Here is a 19,501-nt window from a genome sequence, read left to right as displayed (position 1 = left end):
CACCTTGCTGGATTTCGCAGAACTGATTTTCGAAGTGTTCGCTATGCAGAAAAAGATGAGCTGTACACAGATTATGCAGAACCATGCAATATTTTGTATGTAGCATGCCTGAAAGACAGTCAATTCAAGCACATCCTAGAATGTGTACTATACCAGGCAGTTAGCGTAGGAAGACTGTGTTGTTCTGTCTTTTACATTTGATCTTTCTGCTGCCTTTTATGAAATTTATTATTATTCCAGCTTCCTTTGCAATATGTGAAATTTATGTTCTCTATGTATCTTATGCCAAAGCCGCAGTGCTCTAATAAGCAGCATACTTGATGGCATTTTAAAGACTTAGGTCCTTTGAGTCCTATTGCAGAAAGAGCTTATAATGTCACTGCTGATGCATGCAAAGCCAGTTGTCCCCTAACTTGGGTAAAAAAAAATTATAGATTTCCGTAGATGTTTGCAAAATGTGGTTGTTTGGTTTGTGAATATGATTTCTGTAATAAATTTTTCCTTGTGTTAAACAAATAGGCTGCAAATAATGTAGTTTAAGCTCATTCCTAAGCTCATTTTAAAATTTATGTCACCGCGCAAGCTGTTATGCTAAATCACAGCCTCCTCCTTGAAGCCATACTCGCAGAAAAAGGCGTCAGCTTATATATGCATTGTTAGTGCCCAAAGTTGTTTTGCACCTAGAGACGAGTGCCAAGATTACGTGGAAGCTTATCCGAATTGTTAGGAAGATGTGCACCGGAACTCTCTTACAGAATGTAACAGTGTTAAAACAGTGCGCCACTTCATGACACCAATGTAAAAAATGTGTATAATATCTCTTGCATGCCTTGCACTAACGTAGCACCACCACACTTATGCACATAAGTGTCATTTGCAGTGAAGTACTTAGATATGCCCCTTTTTTATCATTCCTTTAAAGCAAAACTTACTCAAACACATTACCACCGGGACTGTCCAAGGTTGCTCTGCCTACGGCACGGAGCAAGAAACCTTTAGGAGTGGAAACTCCGCCAGTTGCGGCGACCAGATAATGTCACAAGCACGCGGAGCCACTATCATGCTGGCGGCACCTGGCGGCTGAGAAAGAAATTACCGCCGTCTTGGTTGCCAAGGCAACCGGTCACGTGTTTCTCTCGTTCGCGGCCGCGCGCGTTGCTCCCGTTCGGCCGCGCGCCTCACAACTTCTACTGAGGGCACTCACGCATCCAAGCTGCATCCCATCTTAGGCTAGCAATTTCCGAACAAGGGTACACTGCACGTATCAGCGCTGTTAGTATTACGGCCCTCAAACAGACACCGACAAGAACAGTTACTGTTTGACTTAAAGGCCCACAAAAACAACGCTACGGCGTGCACGCTGAAGCGAACGCCGAACGCCTGTGTCGTCTACTTTGAGCGTGGGAGACACGGGCGCCGCCGAAGAGAACGTGCCCGAGCAGCACCACCGATCCGCCGGGCTGCTGCTCTTTTTTTTTTTTTTTTCGCTGCTGCTTGCATGACGTGCCGCAAGGTGCCGCCACTGCATGCGCCCCCGTCGGCGCATAATAATGTGACGTTATCTGGTCGCACGCGAGCGCCCGCGCTGACGGGAGTTTCTACTCCTAAATAATCTTCCTCCGTGGCCTACGGGCAGTTTGCAGCAAATTTTTTTAAACACGTGCATACAGTGCAGTCCACTTATAACGATATTGAGAAAAACGAGAAATCCGATCGTTATAACCGATCATCGCTATATCTGGACTGCCGAAAAAAAAATGCCGAAAATACCTGTGCAGTCCCGAAACCGAAACTGCCACTTGCGATTAAAAAATCGACGTTGTAGAAAGTAGGCGGTGAAAAATAAAACTTTTATTTATAGCTCTAAATAGCGTCTCAATCGTTAGGCACGCTGAAATAGAAATCTGCACTTGCTTTCGCGGAAGTTTCGGATTCACAACCGCCGTGTACACCGCGTCCATCTGCTGCGCGAACACTGGCGGCTATAATTTAGCGTGCATGAATTCAATGAGCGACTCGATCGACGACGTTGCACTTTGGTTGAACCTCGGGGTCGGTGTCAAAGAAGGGCCATTGTCAATCTCGTCGTCACTGCTGCTGCTGTCGTCGCCGCCGTCGCACAACGCCGCCGTCTGTCGCGACAACGATCGCCCTGTCGGAGTTCTCTTCGCAGAACGAGGCAGCACTATCAGCACTTACAAACTCTTCCATCGAAGCACCGCCTTTATGATCGTCAGTAGCGACATCTTCCTAGAGTTCGGCAATGCCAGCGGCTTCCACCGTGTTGGTTTCACCCATGTTGGTTTCGCCCCGGCGCACAAAGTCCGCCTTTTCCGTTGATCGGCATGGACACTGCTTCTAGCCGTCATGATCGTGGCGCTCCCGGTTTTCACAATCGTCGATATCATCCACTGCGCGAGCTCGTACTTCGAGTCTTGCAAAATTTGCAGCTCGAGACGCAGCTTTGCGCTTTGTCGGCGCACCTCCCGCTGCTTCCGCGGTGCATTTCCGCGCTCGCTGAGAGAGGGAGAATGTAAAGGGAGCGTAGGCCGCGCAGGCGCCGCTTGCTTATCGCTTTCTCCCCCCTCTTGCAAAATCAGTTTCGTCTCAAGGGGCGCACCTGCCGCTGCTTCCGTTGAGAGAGCGCGCGGCAGGGAGCGCAGGCGCCCCTCGCCAGAGGAGGCGTTGCCTTCGCTTATCGCCTTTTTTCCGCCCTCTCCTCGCGCGACCGCCGGTGACACGCGGGGGCGAAGCAGCTGGCACCATCTTGTGCACGCTTTCCCAACTTGCGATGCTCTCCGCAATCGGCGCGCGGGCGGGATGCGCTGCGCGGTAATGGCGGCAGATACGAACTCGCGTAGGCAAACTTTTCGCCCCGTCTCGGTTGAAGGCAACGTAGGAACGCAATTTTCCTGATTATTCTGCATGAAAAACACCGCCCAGAAGCAAAATTTCAATCGTTATATCCGATATGCGGTGAATAACATATCGTTATATATGGTTTTTTTTCTCATTGCCCTAATGCATAAGTTGATACTCTTAGCTCGACTCATCGTTATAACCGATATATCGTTATATGTGGTATCGTTATATGTGGACTGCACTGTAGTCGGCTGTTTAGCGCTATGACCGCATTGTCATGCTCAGCGCTTGGTAAATGTGTCCACTTATGCCCTAATTTGCCCCTGCTGATGTGTTTCTAGTTGCAGCATAGGTTTGTTTCGCCTGTTACAGATCAATATTTATTTCACAGTGCACAGACGTCGACAGCACAGAAAGAACTACAAACAGCAAAATCGCGGTGGCCGTGCTTTGTTACAGAGCCCAGGGCATTCACACCCTATCGTTTACTTGCCAAGATGCGTTCACTGCCCTTCTGTGCGATGAAAAGTTAAAAGTGCGCATGCTAATGCGAACATAATTTGCAAGTGTCTGAAATCAAAGCACTCCATTACGTCAGAAGTTCCAATGTTTCAGTGTCCCAGTGCAAAATTTTCTTGGATTTAGACAAACTTCCCTATTTCCATAAAGAATGGCTAAAGTCCTTAGATCTAAAGACATTTTCCTAGAGTTGGTGGCACTGAATGCAACTGTCTTTAAAATGACCAAATTTGGCCACTCACTACACTAACTCTGATGTGAAAGTGGAATACGAAATATCCAAATGTCAAGCGCCATTGGTGAACATTGCAGCAAAGCATCAACTGCCACCTTACCTACAGCATGGCAAAATGAAACTGCTCATTGGACAGGTTAACTACAGTCGTGCGTTTATCTTGTTCAATGGTGCCCTCCTGCTGCTGTAGGTGAAGCAAGGGACCCATGACAACACTGGGGACAAGCTCTTCTTTCATGAGAAATAGGCACAACAATATCAGGGAATAAAAATCGCATCAATGTGCTAAGTGGTGGCCAGTGCAATCAATGTCGCACATTGGATGATGCTGTTGTTACCACATTGGAGCCAGTCATGCGGCCATACAGCTTTTTTCTTGCTATCCTTGTTACCCATGTCTTGTTACTCATGTACAATTTTGGTACGTACTGATGTGGTAAAACAAACAAACTTCAGATCTTGTTCCCTCATGTCTGGGTGATTACTGCGATTTGAATATCGGACCTAAGAAGTTTCTGCTTTGTGGTTTTTCACCGCGTCATCTTTGTTTAAATTTATGCTCAAGGGCAACGCAAGCTTCAGCATGATTAGTGGCATTAGTAAGCAACATTCACACGATGATTAGTAAGACTGTGTGATCACATGAGTGACCAACACCATTACTTGAAGAACATGCTAGCTTTCAGGTACCTCTGCCAGGGCTAGGCATTGCCTAGAACAGTATCTCTTGTGTTCAAGAAAGTTTGTAAATTGTCATTTACATTAATAGCAAGGTGCCAGTATGATATTGCATTTGCTAAGGGATTATTATTATAATAGGCTGGTAGCATTATAACAAGTTCTCACGATTTGGAACTTAGGTCAAACAAATACTGATAGGAAATATTGGGACAAGTGTTTACTGCATAACACAATCAAACATTTCCTGATAGCTACAAACCTTAAAGATAAACTTTAGCATCTTTCAATAAAACTTGTTGCTGGGCGAGTTGGTTCATACTTCGAGGAAAACAAATGTATTGCGCAAGATTCAAACCAGGACGAAGTGAGGGACACGGACAAGCGCTAACTTTCAACTGTAGTAACTTTCAACTTTGTAGTATTCGATATAATGTGTTATCAGCTGCTGGTTTTTATTTCGATGCCTAAAAGCAAGGGTTCTGGTGACATTACAGAGAACTTGAGGTTGTGTGATACAAACATGCGGTAGAGAAATGCCATTTTTATGCTGTGGAAAAATTGCACGAAAATGTTTTTGTTTTTCTCCCACTTTGGACTTCAGCACGGCACTGAAACAACAGAATGAATCACAGATCCAAACGTTGGATGCTGAGCACAAAGCAAAGGTGCGTTATGTTCGTCTTCCTTTTCTGCACGCTTACTTGTCTCGTGCACGGATTTCAGTAATAAACTGAAACCATTACAATGACCCGCATGCGTTTGAATGGTTAGTCAGCCTGATTCGTTACTAGTATATGAGGCTTTAGTGATTCTGTATAGTGCGTGGTCCCAAGTAGTAAAAGGAACAAAGTTAAATGTGCGACTTTGTTGTCTCCTTACTGTGCAACCTGCAGGTGTGAAGATGATTCTGATCCTAGAAACACTTATGCACAGTAAGTTTCGGAAGTAGATGAAATTGTCTTTGTGCGGTACACAATGATATCGCTGTTTGGTTTCAAAGTACCTTTCCTAGACAGCCACATAAGATATTGGTTGTACTATATCATGTGTACACTTCAATGCTGTATGGTGGCCTGTTTGCAGGCGATGCTTTGTGTTTGTAGGTTAGACCACAGGTGCATGTGGTCTAACCTACTTCATCTTTTCGCTTGAATAAAATCAGTTGTTAGTCTATGCTCATACTCTTTTCATGTGTCTTTGTATAGGATGTCCCTTTTTTCCATTCGGCTGTAGTTTCTGATGAGTTTGAGGACGAATGTTACGAATACATTAAAACGCTGTTAACTGAAAGTTACAAAACGTGGGAAAATTTCGAGATAAGCGAATTCGGAAAGATATAAGCCCCTGGCCCAGTGTAGACCACACAGAGTCTTTCAAAATAGGCGCCAGTACCCGCTAAATTTCTCGCAAGAGCTCAACATACCAGGAGTGGTATTTTTGGTAGGTCAGTTAATTTCACGAGATATTGTGCGACTCGGCACTTGACACATCGGACGTCTACAGGCAATAGAGCTACTTGCACAGAGCCAAGCAAACACTGTTGTGTTGCACATAGGCACTAACATGTCCAGTGGTGAGATCTTGTACGCGTTCCAAAATGGAACGGAGGCGGTCCGTTCCATCGATCGAGCCTCACACGATTGGTCAATTTGATCGTCACGGTTCAAATTGACCAATCGTGTGCGGCTCACGGTTCAAATTGACCATTCGTGTGCGGCTCGATGGAACGGACCGCCTCCGTTCCATTTTGGAACGCGTACAAGATCGCGCCCCAGAGCTTCTATTTGCAACGCATGTCTAGTTATGAGGAGCTTCACTAGACTGCGCCAGCTGTTCAAGTGAAGTGAGTGAAGGAAAAGCGTCTTCCCTCCAATCAAGCCATTTTTCAGGGCATGAGTGGACTTCACCCTTCGCGAGTTTTGTCTCAAACTGCACGACATTCTGTTTTGCAACTTCCACTTCAACATCTGATTGAAGAAAACCTGGACGTTATTGAAATACAATACAGGAGAATTGTTATGCATCTTGAGGAGGCCGTCTTCGAAGGCAAACTTCCAGAGGATTCTGCAACATTCTGGGCAGGGATTTTCAAGTTTGAAAATGCCACGGGTGAAAAGCCCTACAAGGAACTTGCATTGTATTCGCTGGCATGCCTTTCGTGCCCAGTGTCAAATGCAGTGGTGGACCGTGTCTTCAGTCAGGTCACTTGTGTGAAGACAAAGTACAGAAACAAGATGTCACTGAAAACTTTGGGTGCCATTGTACGAATTCGCACAGCGTGTGCCTCCAGAGACGGCTGTTGCGTGAAGTTTGCTATCACAGACGATATGCTAAGCAGGTTTCGTTCAGACATCTACGATGCTCCAAGTGATGATTAAAGGCTCCTCATCATGACTAAATTTGTAAATAATAAACTGAGTACTTGACGAATGCAGTGCCTAGCCGTACGAAATATCGCAAAAGTGCTCGTATCCCAAAAAGTAATCGGCCGGGAATAGCGCCCTACGGCTGCGATTTTGTAGCCATGCCTTTCGCTTGATTATATGCCACTCTTTCATCCAACATTCTCGGCTGGCTTATCCCATTTAAATGCAGGCGGAGCGTCGCCATGGCCACTGATGAAGCACGATAAGAAAGGGCATCAGAAAAGGCATTGTTACAAAATGGTGGCCTTGAACGTGTTACTTAAAGGGCCCCTCACCAGGCCAAATAGCAAATTTTGGTTATACGCTGGAAGTTGGTGCGTGCCCTTTTGGGCGCATTCTACCTCAAGAATTTTTCAAATTGGTTCGTTGGTGGCCGAGATAGAAATATTTCAGTGCCGCAAACGCATGGTTTCAGGAGATGAGCTTCACCGCCAAGATAGACACTCCCTCCATTTTCCCCTCTAGCCTCTGCAAGCAAAATTCCTTCCCTGTGTTCTCCCATACCAGAGCTGAAGGATTGCATGATGCATACGTCATGGGCCCCGCCTTCTTTTTTCTTTTTTCCTCATGCTTTTTTTGCCGAGTGGTGCACTTCCACTGACGGTGGCGCACACAAGCTGTTGCATGTTTCGCAGCGCGCAGCGTGCGATTTTGCACACTGTGCACGAGAACACCCAACTAGCGGTATAAGTCAGTGCTACACGAACACTGAGGCAGATGCAAGCGGATCATGATCGCACGCTGGAACACGCGCTGATCGTGCGCTGGAACACGGTAGAAAATTACGTAGTTTCGGTGTCTGTGCTCACGACTGCACGACATGGGAACAAGCAGATGAAATGGAAGTGCATCTCTCTTGTTATGGTACGAAGTAAAACAAAGACACGCAGAAATTCGGTTTGTAGGTTTTATTATTTCACTAAGTTTTGATTCGTCTGTTGAAGCAACAGATCAAACAACTAACTGCTGTTGCCTTGAGTAATTCTCAAACTCACGTGTCACTGAGAGTGACGTAATAGCACATACATGTACGTAGGTGCACTTGCGCATATACGTCAGCTTTCCGGCTGGGAGCGCGGTGCCCACGAGTACAAGAGCAAACAGCGTTTGGTTTGAAATTTTAGCTCTTTTCGAGGCGCATAGTGATGTAATACTTAGCAGACACTATCGTTAGCGTGCATTGTATGCACTGTGCTTGTCAGCTCAAAATGGCCAGACCTGGTAAGGGGCACTTTCAGAAAATGCCCAAAACGTACCAAACATTCGGCGCAGCTGGCATAGCGCGCAAATTGTGCGGCATCACGTAGCACATGGTATCTGTATACGAATTGCGTAGCTTGCAAATCCGCAAATGTACAAACGCAGAGCGCAGCGAAATAATCAAGCCGACAATGCTCCCCGCCCACATGAGCATGCATGTTGCAAAAGTCACATGTACCTTCTCAAGCTCATCGCGCTTCATCAGGGGTAAGAGTGACACTCCGACCACATTATCAATGAGATTGCAGCCAGCCATGAACGGTGGGTGATAAGAGTGGCGTAAAATGAACCGGGATTTGCTACAAATGTGTGGCCATGTCACTTTTTGGCAATATCGGAGCTGTGCACAAGGTGTGGAAACCTTTGGGTAATGACTTGTTTCCGCCACTTTCACAGTCGAGATTTCTAGGTATCCGGAGGGCAGAGCAAAAGCATTTCGAAATAAGAGGTGAAAAATACATGCAGTTGACACTGAACCATGAGAAAATTTTCATTTAACCAATATTTCGCAATATCAGAGTTCAAGTTAACAAGGGTTTACTGAATGGTGTTAGCCTCAGTGTTCCCACAAAATATAAATGCCTTTACCCCTCTCCGGTTTCAGTTCTGAAATTGGGACATGGGGTATAAAGCAATTATTAATTTATGTGTTCACTTATTGCTATGTCTACAAGTTCGTTCCACTCGCACTAGCCGCCAACGATGCACATATTTATTCACCCCTCACTCTCTCCCCATCGGCGGCTCCGGACAGACACAGAGAGCAGGCAGCTCACAAAACATCGGCAGATGACTTCGGACTGTGCTGTGCACAAGTCGCTCTGAAATAAACTCCGTTCCATGTTCCGAACGCCTTTTATTACAGCTACTGCAGACATAACACTTATTTATTCATTCTATTTCATTTATTTATTTTATTCTCTTGTTTACTCATATTGACCCTTTTCGCGGAGCAGTTTGCTCTAGAGGAACGAGATGGCGCTGTTGGCGGTACGCCATACGTTGCCTCAGCGAATGCGCACAAATTTGACAGCATTTCTGCTTCTGTTCTGCTACTGTGCGATTAGCTGTCGGAAATGCAAACTGGGTGTTCGCTAATGCACTGTGCCCAATTCGTTATGCAAAATGTGTGACAATAAAGGGAGGACGTGTGCGGTAGTTCACTTATTAAGGAATGCAATCAACCTGTGTCGCCGCTGCTACATAAGGACTGCCTGTGTTGCCGCCCTTCGCGATGCACGGCTTTCCTCGAGGATCAAACAAGATCATTCATCCGCCAGCGCTGTATAGCTAACCTCCAAAGAAAGGACTCTAACTCCGAAACATCGGCACTTAAGAGGGAGTACCGCTCATGATGATGATGATGATTTAATGGCATCCCCTTTGAAACGGGGCAGTGACAAATAGTCACCTAGCCTGCTCGATTTAATCAGGTATACTATACATGCTCTTTATCTAGCATTTTTGTACAGTGGAATCTCGATGATGCGAATCTCACGGGGTCACGAAAAATATTCGTATTAGCCGAAATTCGTATCATCGAAACACAATTAAAACTAGCTAAATTAAGGGGGGACGCGGGGATAAGATCGCGAAAATCGCGAGAAAAATCTATTTTTGAAAACCACGCGTTTGGATATCTGCAACGCCTAATCTACGTTGCATCAAAATGGTTTGGCTGAAAACGCACTGAAAGTGCCTGAAAAAGTTTAATTCGTCAGTGCTCAGGGCGAGAAAACAGCTTTAAATCGCGCAAAATCACCGCAGTTCACGGAGCCATATCTCGGTATTTCCTGCCACCGAGCGCCGCCATCTTGGTATCGTTCGAAAGCTCAAAGTTTCGCCGTTCCGCTTCTCAATTCGTCCGTCGTCGCCAACTTGTAACAAACGCACAAACACCAAAGAAGCGCGGGTCTGCAATAGGTAGTCACACGAGCCCTCTGATAAAAGCGGGCCTCCGATTGGCTGCCGTGCTGAAAGGCGTCTCTCCATTGGTTGCTGCTGTGGCAGGGGCAAGATGGCAACCGCAGTTGTCTGCTTCGTAAACCACGCCGGCGTCTTCACTTGACACACAGAATTCGGATTACTGAGAACTCCCAGGTTAGTGATGGATCGTCGCTCGTTGGCGAATAAACTTTGGACGAAGCACGCCTTCAGAATACGGAAGCGCTCCTACGGCAAGAAAAATACGGTGATTAGCGGGAGAAGCGGAGGAGCACCCGACTGAACGAGCGCAACCTTGCATCAAGGATTACGTGCCGCGCTATCTTGCACCGTGTGACTCCAGCAGCGAAACCCACAATCGCCCTGTGCTATCGGCACCGATAACGCAACCGACGGAAGACGCGCCAATGGAGGCTCCCGCGCCTCGGCGTGCGAATCAGCTGAAATCGTATCTCGGTAGACATAGCTCGCTGCGACTAGGCAAAATGGCGCAAAAAAGAACGCGGCCCGAAGCACGGCAGCCACTCCGCCTGATGGCACGCGGAAAAGGAGGAAAAGCACAAAAGCAACAAAAGCGCCACCGCTTCGAATTCTTCGCGCCCATTCGCGGCCTCCGCGCTGTCTGGCGTCGCGTCCGCGCCTCCGCACCAAAAGAGAAAGGGAGAAAGCGCGTGACTGCGCACTGTTCTCTTTCGCGGCCGTCGGTGGGGCGGCATTTATTCGTATCAACTGACGCGGGTCGAAAATCGATTCGTAACAACCGTTTTCTAGCACGTTGCAAAGTAAAGGGGCTCGGCCGGGACCACAGAAAAATTCGTATCATCCGGAAACTCGTATTAGCCGTGATCGTATCATCGAGGTTTCACTGTATACCTGTCATTAACCTTTTTCTTTTTCCAAAATCTACCTTGTACCGCTACAAAAGGAAGTAGCGCCACTTGTACCTACCTCGTACCGCTACCGTTACAAAAGCAAGTTGCGCCATTTACTGGCATAGTAAGCTTCTCGCACGTTATCTACACACATCCACCTATACTCGCACGCAAACCTACGCCCACCCTATTGCCAACATATCAATAATAAGTGAATGGGCGCACACTTGAATCAATGTGCCGAAGCATGAGTGACGGCGACTACACCGACAAGACACGAATGTTGGAAGCTGAACGTTTTGTGGCGGTCTACAGAGTAAGCGAGGGACTAGCGCTAAAACGTCTTTGCTGCGAGCTACCGCAAAGTACGGAACATTTACATTCCAAGCTTTGTGCGCAGCAAGAACAAATCTGTCGCCGCAGAGCACACCCGTGAGCGATTAGACTGAAAATAAACAATCAGATGGTAGCTGCACCGAGGATCCTAGGAACTTTACTGAGTCAGAAACATGACAAACCGCTGCTTCAAAATGTTTGCCAAATAAAGAATGAGGAGCACACTGACGCCAATTTAATTCATAAGCGGAAAGTTCGGACAGCTTTGAATATATTTCTAGCCCCGCTCTTAGTACAAGCACCGTATACGCTGCTCGCGCCGTTTGGACAAGGCGTAATGCACTGGGAAAGCACTTACATGTCCTCTAAAGCTGTGGTCGAAGCTTTGTGTCATGCACAAAGCCACCGTCTATGATATACGTTGAAACGGATGTTTGCTGCGCCACACCGATGTCGCACGCTTGCATTGTAAATGTAGAAGCAGCTGAGGCAGCCGAGGCAAGCAATGGACGCATCCCCACATGATCAAACATGGCAGCGCCCACGGGACTATCACGAAAAGGGTCAATACCCTAAAAGCCCTTGTGGGTGTTACATAGGGAGAAACAACAATAGAGAGGGGTTACGTTCACAACCTAATTAAGGGAAAAAAATAATTTTAAGAGAGAGCAAATGCAAGTTAATTCATTACATAATCAGTTATAATCACACCTTTCAGCTATTAATTTCGATTGTTTCAAATATTATTTTTTACCTCGAACTGTCAATGATCGGAATGGTCTAAAAAACAGTGAGGTCCTACAACCAACAATAACATAATTTGTGTCACATTTAGCATAATGGATGCTCTTACTTTTTGTGCGCGACATTGTGGTGTGTTTCATTTGTGGTAGTTATTTTTTACTTGCCTTAATCTGTGCTTACTTTGTACTGCACTGTATGCAACCTATTCTAACCTATATAATGTATTTTCACCCTGCTAAAATTCCCAATAGGAATTACAGTATAAATAAAATAAATAAATCCAGCACCCCTAGTAATGCATTGACAAAATATTTTCAGGTAAACCTCGATATAATGGACTTCAATGTAGCAAAATTCTCGATACGATAAAGTATTTAACTTTTTATAACATCTTGTCCATGGAACACCATGTATTTTGAACATCAGTATAATGAAGTGTGTTTATACACGATTTCAGTATAATGAAATTTCACTGCTACTGCAAAAGAATACCAAGACAATAAATGGAAACTTCCGCGGACCCAGATGCTTGTGAAAGTGTGCGAGAGTAAGCCGAGAAGGATGGTGGCTTGATCAGAGCAAGATGAAAGGAAGAGGGGATCGAGCTCGCAGTAACGTGATCAAGCGTGGAGTTGGCACGCATCTCCTGTTCTTCCGTGTCTGCACATGACTGCAAGTGTGGCTGAGCGCGTACGCACGCCATGTTTTTAAGGTAATCTTCTCAAGGTTTGGAGATGTGTTGAAGCAAGAGGCAGACAAATTGTTTACTCCCTGCTGCCGGTGCTTTTCATGATAATGCGAAAGCACTTCGTACCACCGATGTGAAGATTTCGTCTACATGGCATGAAACCATATCTTTTGTTACCATTTCTCAAATACAACAACATGAATTTTTTTCTGATTCAAATTTGCCTTTACCAATCACCCAATAATTTGGAAAATTTTGCGTACCCTTTCATGCAAGAAAAATCATCGGCAGCTGTACTTATTTGCATGAAAGATCGAATTTCAAGATTATGAAATTTCGATCTAATGAAGCAAATTGTGCATTTTACTGACTTCATTATATCAAGGTTTAATTGTACTAATTTATATCAAATATAGCCAAAATGAAATTTGGTTGGTGTTGGCCTCTAAATACAGCAATAGCATGGGCTTTTCTTGCTTTTTCTTGTAGATGCGAAGTGGCATGTCTCGCAGAGACGTCTTCCAGATGGTTCCAGATACGTGCCATTGCTTGAGCTTGAAGCTGCCTTTTTAGCTGTCAATGTAGACTGTCTACGATGTTTTTCCAGAATTAGAACACACCCTAAGTAATGAACAGTAAGGCATGAACTTTCTTGCTGAGACTGCCCAGCCTCGTACAGTGAAACCTCGCTATTATACTTACCTGCTTAATGAGTAAATATAGTTTAAATATAGTCGGTTTAAATATAGTCGCGATGAATCCCCCGCCCTGTCGCCATTGAACCTAAATATTGGCTGACTGCTGAAGTCGTAGTTGCTTAACGCGTGCCAAAAGGTTAGTGTGTAGTATTTCCTTCATTTTTCGATGTGTACATGTGTCGAATCGGTGAAATGTAGTGTGCGCAGACGAAATTGCGGCGCACGGACTTTTCCCGGACTGCCGTCATCACCGATAGTAACATCAAAACATGGTAGCCGTGACGTGTTTTCTGCTCTCATATCTTCTAGCCCTTCTACGTCGTCTTCATGGTTGACGACATGAATGATGGCCCGTTAGTATCCGACGCGGCTAGTGCATTGACCGTCATGAGGGTTTTCGCAGAGAAGTGGGGACTGATGGAGAAACTGGCTTGCGACCTTGCTAAGTTTGAGGATGCTGTCGTTGCTGCAAGGCCATCACGGCGGAAAGTTAGAATCACAGATTTCTTCCGCCTGCTCGCAAATAAAACTTCTCTGCGTGTGTGTTTAACAGGTTTTCTTGGCCGGTAAGTCTAAAGCCGCTCATCTGCCATTGTCGGTTAATTAGTACATCACTTAGTGCGTAACTGATCCCCGTTTCTGCGAACTACATATTATCGAGGTTTTACTCTACATGAGCACTTGGCCTATGCAGGATGTCTCTGTCCCTGTACATGTACTAGATGTTTTATAAATGAGAGCATCAGGCGTACACAACTCTTCCAGCTGAACCAACCAATTTGTTCCCTCTCGCATATTGTACAGAGGTGGATTTCTTGGTGAATTCAATCTAATACCACATCCTGGTGCATTTCCTGCTTCAGCTGCAATAAATCTGTGCAGTGACGCCAGAAAAAAGTGTCAGTTCTGCTGCAGTTAGAGTTACTGTATATGCTACCAAAGGTAGCAGAGTTGCGCGTCTGATTTATGAAGCCGATCGTGCCTCCATTGGCCGAACGCCATCACGTGGGTTCCAAGCAGCCGTGCACTGAGGAGAAGCTGATGCTCCGGCCAGTTTCTTGTATTTCCCGACGCCGCCGCTGCAGCGAACTGGATTGACGCAAGTTAACGCTAGCCAAGTTCAAAGCGAATCTGCTCGATCTTGGCGTTCGCTGTTACGTGCGTGTGAGCTGCGGAACAACACAACGTGCGCAGCAGATCTCACAGGTGTTCAATCGTAGTTCTATCGAAATTCCACCGTAATCAGACAAAAACAGCTAATATTACAGTAACCAAGTGATTTCTACTTCGCTGCTGGTGTAAATTTTCGGCAGTGGCGTAATCGTGTTGCTGCCGAAAACTTACGCCAGCAGCGAAGTAAAATACACTTGGTTACTGCCGTATTAGCTGTTTTTGTCTGTTTGCGCTCTGCGCCGCCAGATCGCAGCACCATACAGGCCGCTCACGTTTACGGTTCCGCCAACAGGCCCCAACGCTCGGTCCGCCTGCGTTTACCCGATAACCGGACAAGCTAAACCTCTCTAATTGACCGGGTGCTCTGCTCCCAACTGCACCAATCGCTCGGAAAGCGGAAAGTTCCGAGAAGGTGCATAGGTAAACGCACAAGTCCAAAAAACAACTAATATTATTCGCGCTCCATCTCACGCCGCGCGTTAAAAATCAGCAGTGCCTTTTTTCTTCTCGACTATTTTATCTAGTGAGCTGTTTCCATGCGCTTTGTTTGCGATTAGACGGAAAAGCGGTCCACACGCGATGGAAAAGCGCCCATGGTCGACCGACGACACGGTAGGCATGTCGCCTGCAAAAACGGAGTTCGGCTTCACCACATAGGTTTGGTTGCTTGCCAGGCAAGATGGCGGACCTACGCGCAACTCTGCTCCCGTAGGGAGCATATACAGTAACTCTAGCTGCAGTGGGCCAGTAGCTCCACCTATCATTGCTTAGGCGAATCACTGCGCACCTCTTGTTTTGTCATCACGGTGGGAGAGCTGGCATCATTAAATAATTCCTTCGAAGTGTACATTTCTTGTTTTGCATTTTCACAAAGTTACCCTGCACGTTTATTCTAAATAGTAAAAACACAATTGATGCACCACAGGGTATGGATAAAAGAAAGAAGCGGGAGAGGGAGCATTCTGCAATACAGTTGAAAGCCCAGCACATGATCGTGACGTGAGAGCACGTGTTAGGTTTTATTGCTTTCGCTCTGCAGGCAAATTAGCTGAACCAGTGAGCATCGATTTAAGAACTACCGGAAGCCAAACATTCTCAGCCATTACGCTCAGTCTCAGAGGTCACATGATTTCGGAGAAAGAACACGAAGGGAATGGCTTCGATGAGAGTTGGCTTGCCAAAAAGTGACATGATACAGTAAAAGCTCTTTAATTCGCACCTCATTAATTCGAACTTTCGGTTAATTTGAACTGACTGTTGCGGTCCGGCCACGCAGCGTAGGCGTCTATGGGTAAACCATAGAAGCCTACGTGTTATTTCACATGCACATCGGCTCCTCCATCATTAATTCGAACTGTGCACTGCCATGCGGTGGTAAAAGAAAATAAAAGGAACCTGCAAGATATAGTAATATGGTGAGAAACTCTATGACTCGCAATGAGTGGTTATGAGTGCTCACCAAAAAAGAAAGAAAACAGAAAACGTGCTGTCCCCTGGAGTGTCAGCCAAGGAAGAGCAGAGCAGGCATGGCCTTCGAGACGAGAGTATGGCACGCGCTCCCAATCTTGGAAGCCATAGAGCGGGCCACTGGAAGCCAAGCCAGCAGAAAATCCAACATGGCGGCTCCCGCAGTCAGGTAGTGTGGCTTGGAATGACCGATTTAGTCCGGAAAATCGAACTTTGGGGCCCGAATTCGTCTGAGAAATTGGTATCGAAAATGCATAGCTCTATAGGAACCCTGACGGTGCATATATAAAATCCGGGATATTCATCAAGTCCGAAGAATCCATCGGCTACTGTAATGGAGGCGCTCGGTGTCGTGCGCCTATTTTTCAACTTCAGGGAGGGTGACGATGAAGCTCTGCGTCACTTTTGTGCTTTGGAAGACAAACTGATGACCATCGCTTTCATAAAAGAAGCAAAAAGTGATCACAGATTATTTTGGTCAATAAGTACTGCGAGTCCAAGTGCTTTCTGGCAACCCGGTCTTAAATCTGGCTGTTTTTCAATAACTTTCATTAGTTTGAATTCAGTTTAATTCGAACTCATTAAGTGTCCCTGTGAAATTCCAAATAACGAACTTTTACTGTAGTCCTTGATTTGTTTCCTTTCTCCATGTCACAGAGGGTATTAAACTGCAATGCGAATTTATTAACCATGAAATGGCCACCCATGTGCATAAGTTGACAGTGAACGTGCCAGAAGAAACATGTACATCATATTTGCACAGCATTCAGTATTTAATAGCAGTAGAATATACCTGTGTTGATGAAGAGTGTTGCGGTGTGCTGACGTCAAGTGTTGTGCATTGCAGAAAGAGGAACTGCAGCAGAGCCACAACCTAGCCATGATGAACATCACCAAGGAGCAGTACCGAGCCGAAATGGACATTCAGCAGAAGTACATGGAATCGGTGAGGTCATGTTGTAGCCACTACGTGCTGGGCTATCAATCATATTGTCCAGAAACAAATGAGTAAATGATGTCACACACTGACTACGAACAAATCTGGAGGCACGTTAAGGTGGAAAGGATATCTCGAATACACATAAAAGAATTAGTAGGTGCAGATACAGTGGAACCCATTTATAACAATTTTGATAGTTCCACGTTTGGACTCACTCTTAAAAACAGTCAAAAATTAACCGCACTGAAGCTGGTGTCAAAAGTTACAATTCGGCAGCACATTGGTCCGAAAACCGGATTTTCCGTGTCATTATTGCTCCTGGTGCGTTCCCGCACCTAGCTGCAAACTTCCATTAGAAACATATTCGTAAAGAAGGAAATTCGGCGTCGTGTACCTCTTTCAAAACAACGCCTGGTTTCGATCACTTGTCATTTCGAAACTGCAAGCGCAGCTGCCATTTTTTATTCGAGATCTTGTGATATATTTTACTACCAGCGGGACATGACTATTGTGCACACAAAAGCGAAGCGTTCTAGTTGGCTGGAAGCATAAACTTTGGAAACTACTGCGGCATGCTGCCATTTTGAGAAGGTCTCGTACTTAAAATTACATTGTTATCTATGTCACCTCGGGCAAAAGAATGCGACATTTGAAAGTTAAAACATCACCGGGAACTATTATCACTAATCGGCAATGCGTAAACGAAGCACGGCCGAACTGTGGTCGCCTGATAACAGCGTACTAACCGCCGACCCTTTGCAACATTGCATGGCGGCAGTTCGTGGTGCAGCGTTCTCGCCAACTCGGGCACCTCGACAGGAACGCTTTAGCGATCATTGTTTCCATGGTGGAAAGACATAGATGGTGTGGGGTCTTCCCCAACCCGTAGCGCGTGTAATCGCAGCTACACAGGGTTCGGGCGAATAAGGCAACCAGCGAGTCAACTCAACAACGTTTATTGCTGTCAGCAATAAAACACACTTGTAGAGGGAAGTCCACTCTGTATAACAACTAATAAAATAGGCTTGCCTCGTCGCGTGTGGTAGTCACGCGAACGAGGTCACTCACGGCTTTCAGCAGGTAAATTCCGTCCGGGCAGTAGGTCAAGCGAGGTCAGAGAGCCCGGGGGTCTCTCGGTCGCGCTCTTTTATGCCTTTTTGCCTTTCCGCGAGGGGAGTGTCCTCCTCGCCCGCCGGATACTTTCCCTCTTCCCGCGCGGCACGCGCATCGCGAGAGGCGAGCGAGAACCGGGAGAGGGCAAAGTGCATTTCTTCCGTGTTCGCCCGGCTCCCGCAGCGCGCAGTGTGCGCGCACGAGATGTCCACCCGGCTGCTGTCGCGGGCGCTCCGTGCGCCAGCGACGGGCGAGCGCCCGCGGGAGAAGGTGGCAGCGTGTGCTACCCCACAATGGTTGTTCCAAATCGTTGAAACAGGCCTAATGCACATGGTGTCGCACGGACAATTGCGTGAAAACGAGAGTGATGCCATCGTAGCATTCGATATCACACCGGCGCACACCCCATGCCATGCTGTTTATGCTGTATGCGGCTCGCCTCCACCCTGGAGGGGTGCCTTGAAAACGCGTGACCACGTGTGACGTTCTTCGCGGCTTCCGAAATCCATGCGAAGCGGTCGCTCGTTCATCTCGAAGGCCGTATCATCGACGTGGTTGGACTGGAGTGGGGCACGCGTTGCCGTGCGCCCAGTTTGGTTGCCCTTCCATGCTTGGGCCCTTCGCGTGTGCCCTCTTTATACTGTGACTGGGTTCAAAGCATTCATTGTAACAGTATGACGATTTAAAAAACATTCAGTATATCTAGAAGCAGTTTCCATATGGAGGGCCGGAAAATCGTAAATGCACTGAAATGTGGTCGCTATAACCGATAGATCGTTATATTGACACGTGTACTTGTTTATCTTTCTCGGGTGACTGCTTTTCACCGTCTAACAAGTGTTAACACTCAGCGCAGGACGGGCCTGCATGTATCGGAAGTTTCTCAAACGTTATCGATGTTTCTGTCCAGTGTCTGTTGCCAACGAACCTTGTGTAATGTGATTGTATGCGCTATACGAATTGTGTAGTACAGTATAGACCACTTATAACGTAACCGCTTATAGTGCAGGACCGGATATAGTGCGGTCTTTTCAGACTCCCGTTAATTTTCCCATAGCACTCCATGTATACACGTATCGCTTATAGTGCAGTTTCGGGAAACAAAATACCGGTTACAGTGCGGCTGCCTGGGAGTACAGAAGTCAGCGGAGACGGTGAACGCTCCCCTCAAACGGGCGCCGAAGGGGAAAAGAGAGACTAAGTGGAGGAGAAGGGCACGTGGTGCAAATGAACAGCCAGTGAGGCTTAAACCAGAATCTTGAGTGCGAGTCGTGAAATATCATAGCGCGCATAGCGAGCGAGGGCCACGAAACTGCCAACGCCAGCCAACGCTCGCTTCACGATAACAGCAGTAAACGAAACTTCAGGGAGCGGGTGGCGCCGGCACTGCACGGCGAAGGGGGCATGTGGAGACCGTGGAATGTGAGGGCGGCAGGGAAGCGGATTTCGCCTCGGCAACTCCGCCGCATCGGTGGCTCCCCTCGCCCTCCCTCGTAGCTCCCTCACTTTCGACTGTCACCGTGCACGCCTGCCACCGTGCGGG

At 46.7% G+C, this 19,501-nt stretch overlaps 2 protein-coding genes across 3 annotated transcripts in view; both read left to right on the top strand.

Annotated features, from left to right (window-relative positions):
- LOC119458699 (uncharacterized) overlaps positions 1–19,501 on the top strand; it is a 604,514-nt gene that overhangs the window by 455,615 nt on the left and 129,398 nt on the right. The gene's annotated exons all lie outside the window — the stretch shown is intronic.
- The window catches only part of LOC119459342 (1-phosphatidylinositol 4,5-bisphosphate phosphodiesterase classes I and II-like), a 343,616-nt gene that overhangs the window by 274,738 nt on the left and 49,377 nt on the right, over positions 1–19,501 (top strand). The window contains exons 19-20 of the mRNA XM_049671676.1: positions 4,899–4,962; positions 16,753–16,851. Coding sequence (XP_049527633.1) covers positions 4,899–4,962; positions 16,753–16,851 — 163 coding nt within the window. The remainder of the gene's footprint in view (positions 1–4,898; positions 4,963–16,752; positions 16,852–19,501) is intronic.

Source organism: Dermacentor silvarum, chromosome 7, assembly GCF_013339745.2.
Source record: "Dermacentor silvarum isolate Dsil-2018 chromosome 7, BIME_Dsil_1.4, whole genome shotgun sequence".
In the NCBI taxonomy this organism is placed as follows: Eukaryota; Metazoa; Arthropoda; class Arachnida; order Ixodida; family Ixodidae; genus Dermacentor; species Dermacentor silvarum.
The sequence above is the reverse complement of the archived record's forward strand: the minus strand, read 5'-3'. Positions and strand labels throughout refer to the sequence as shown.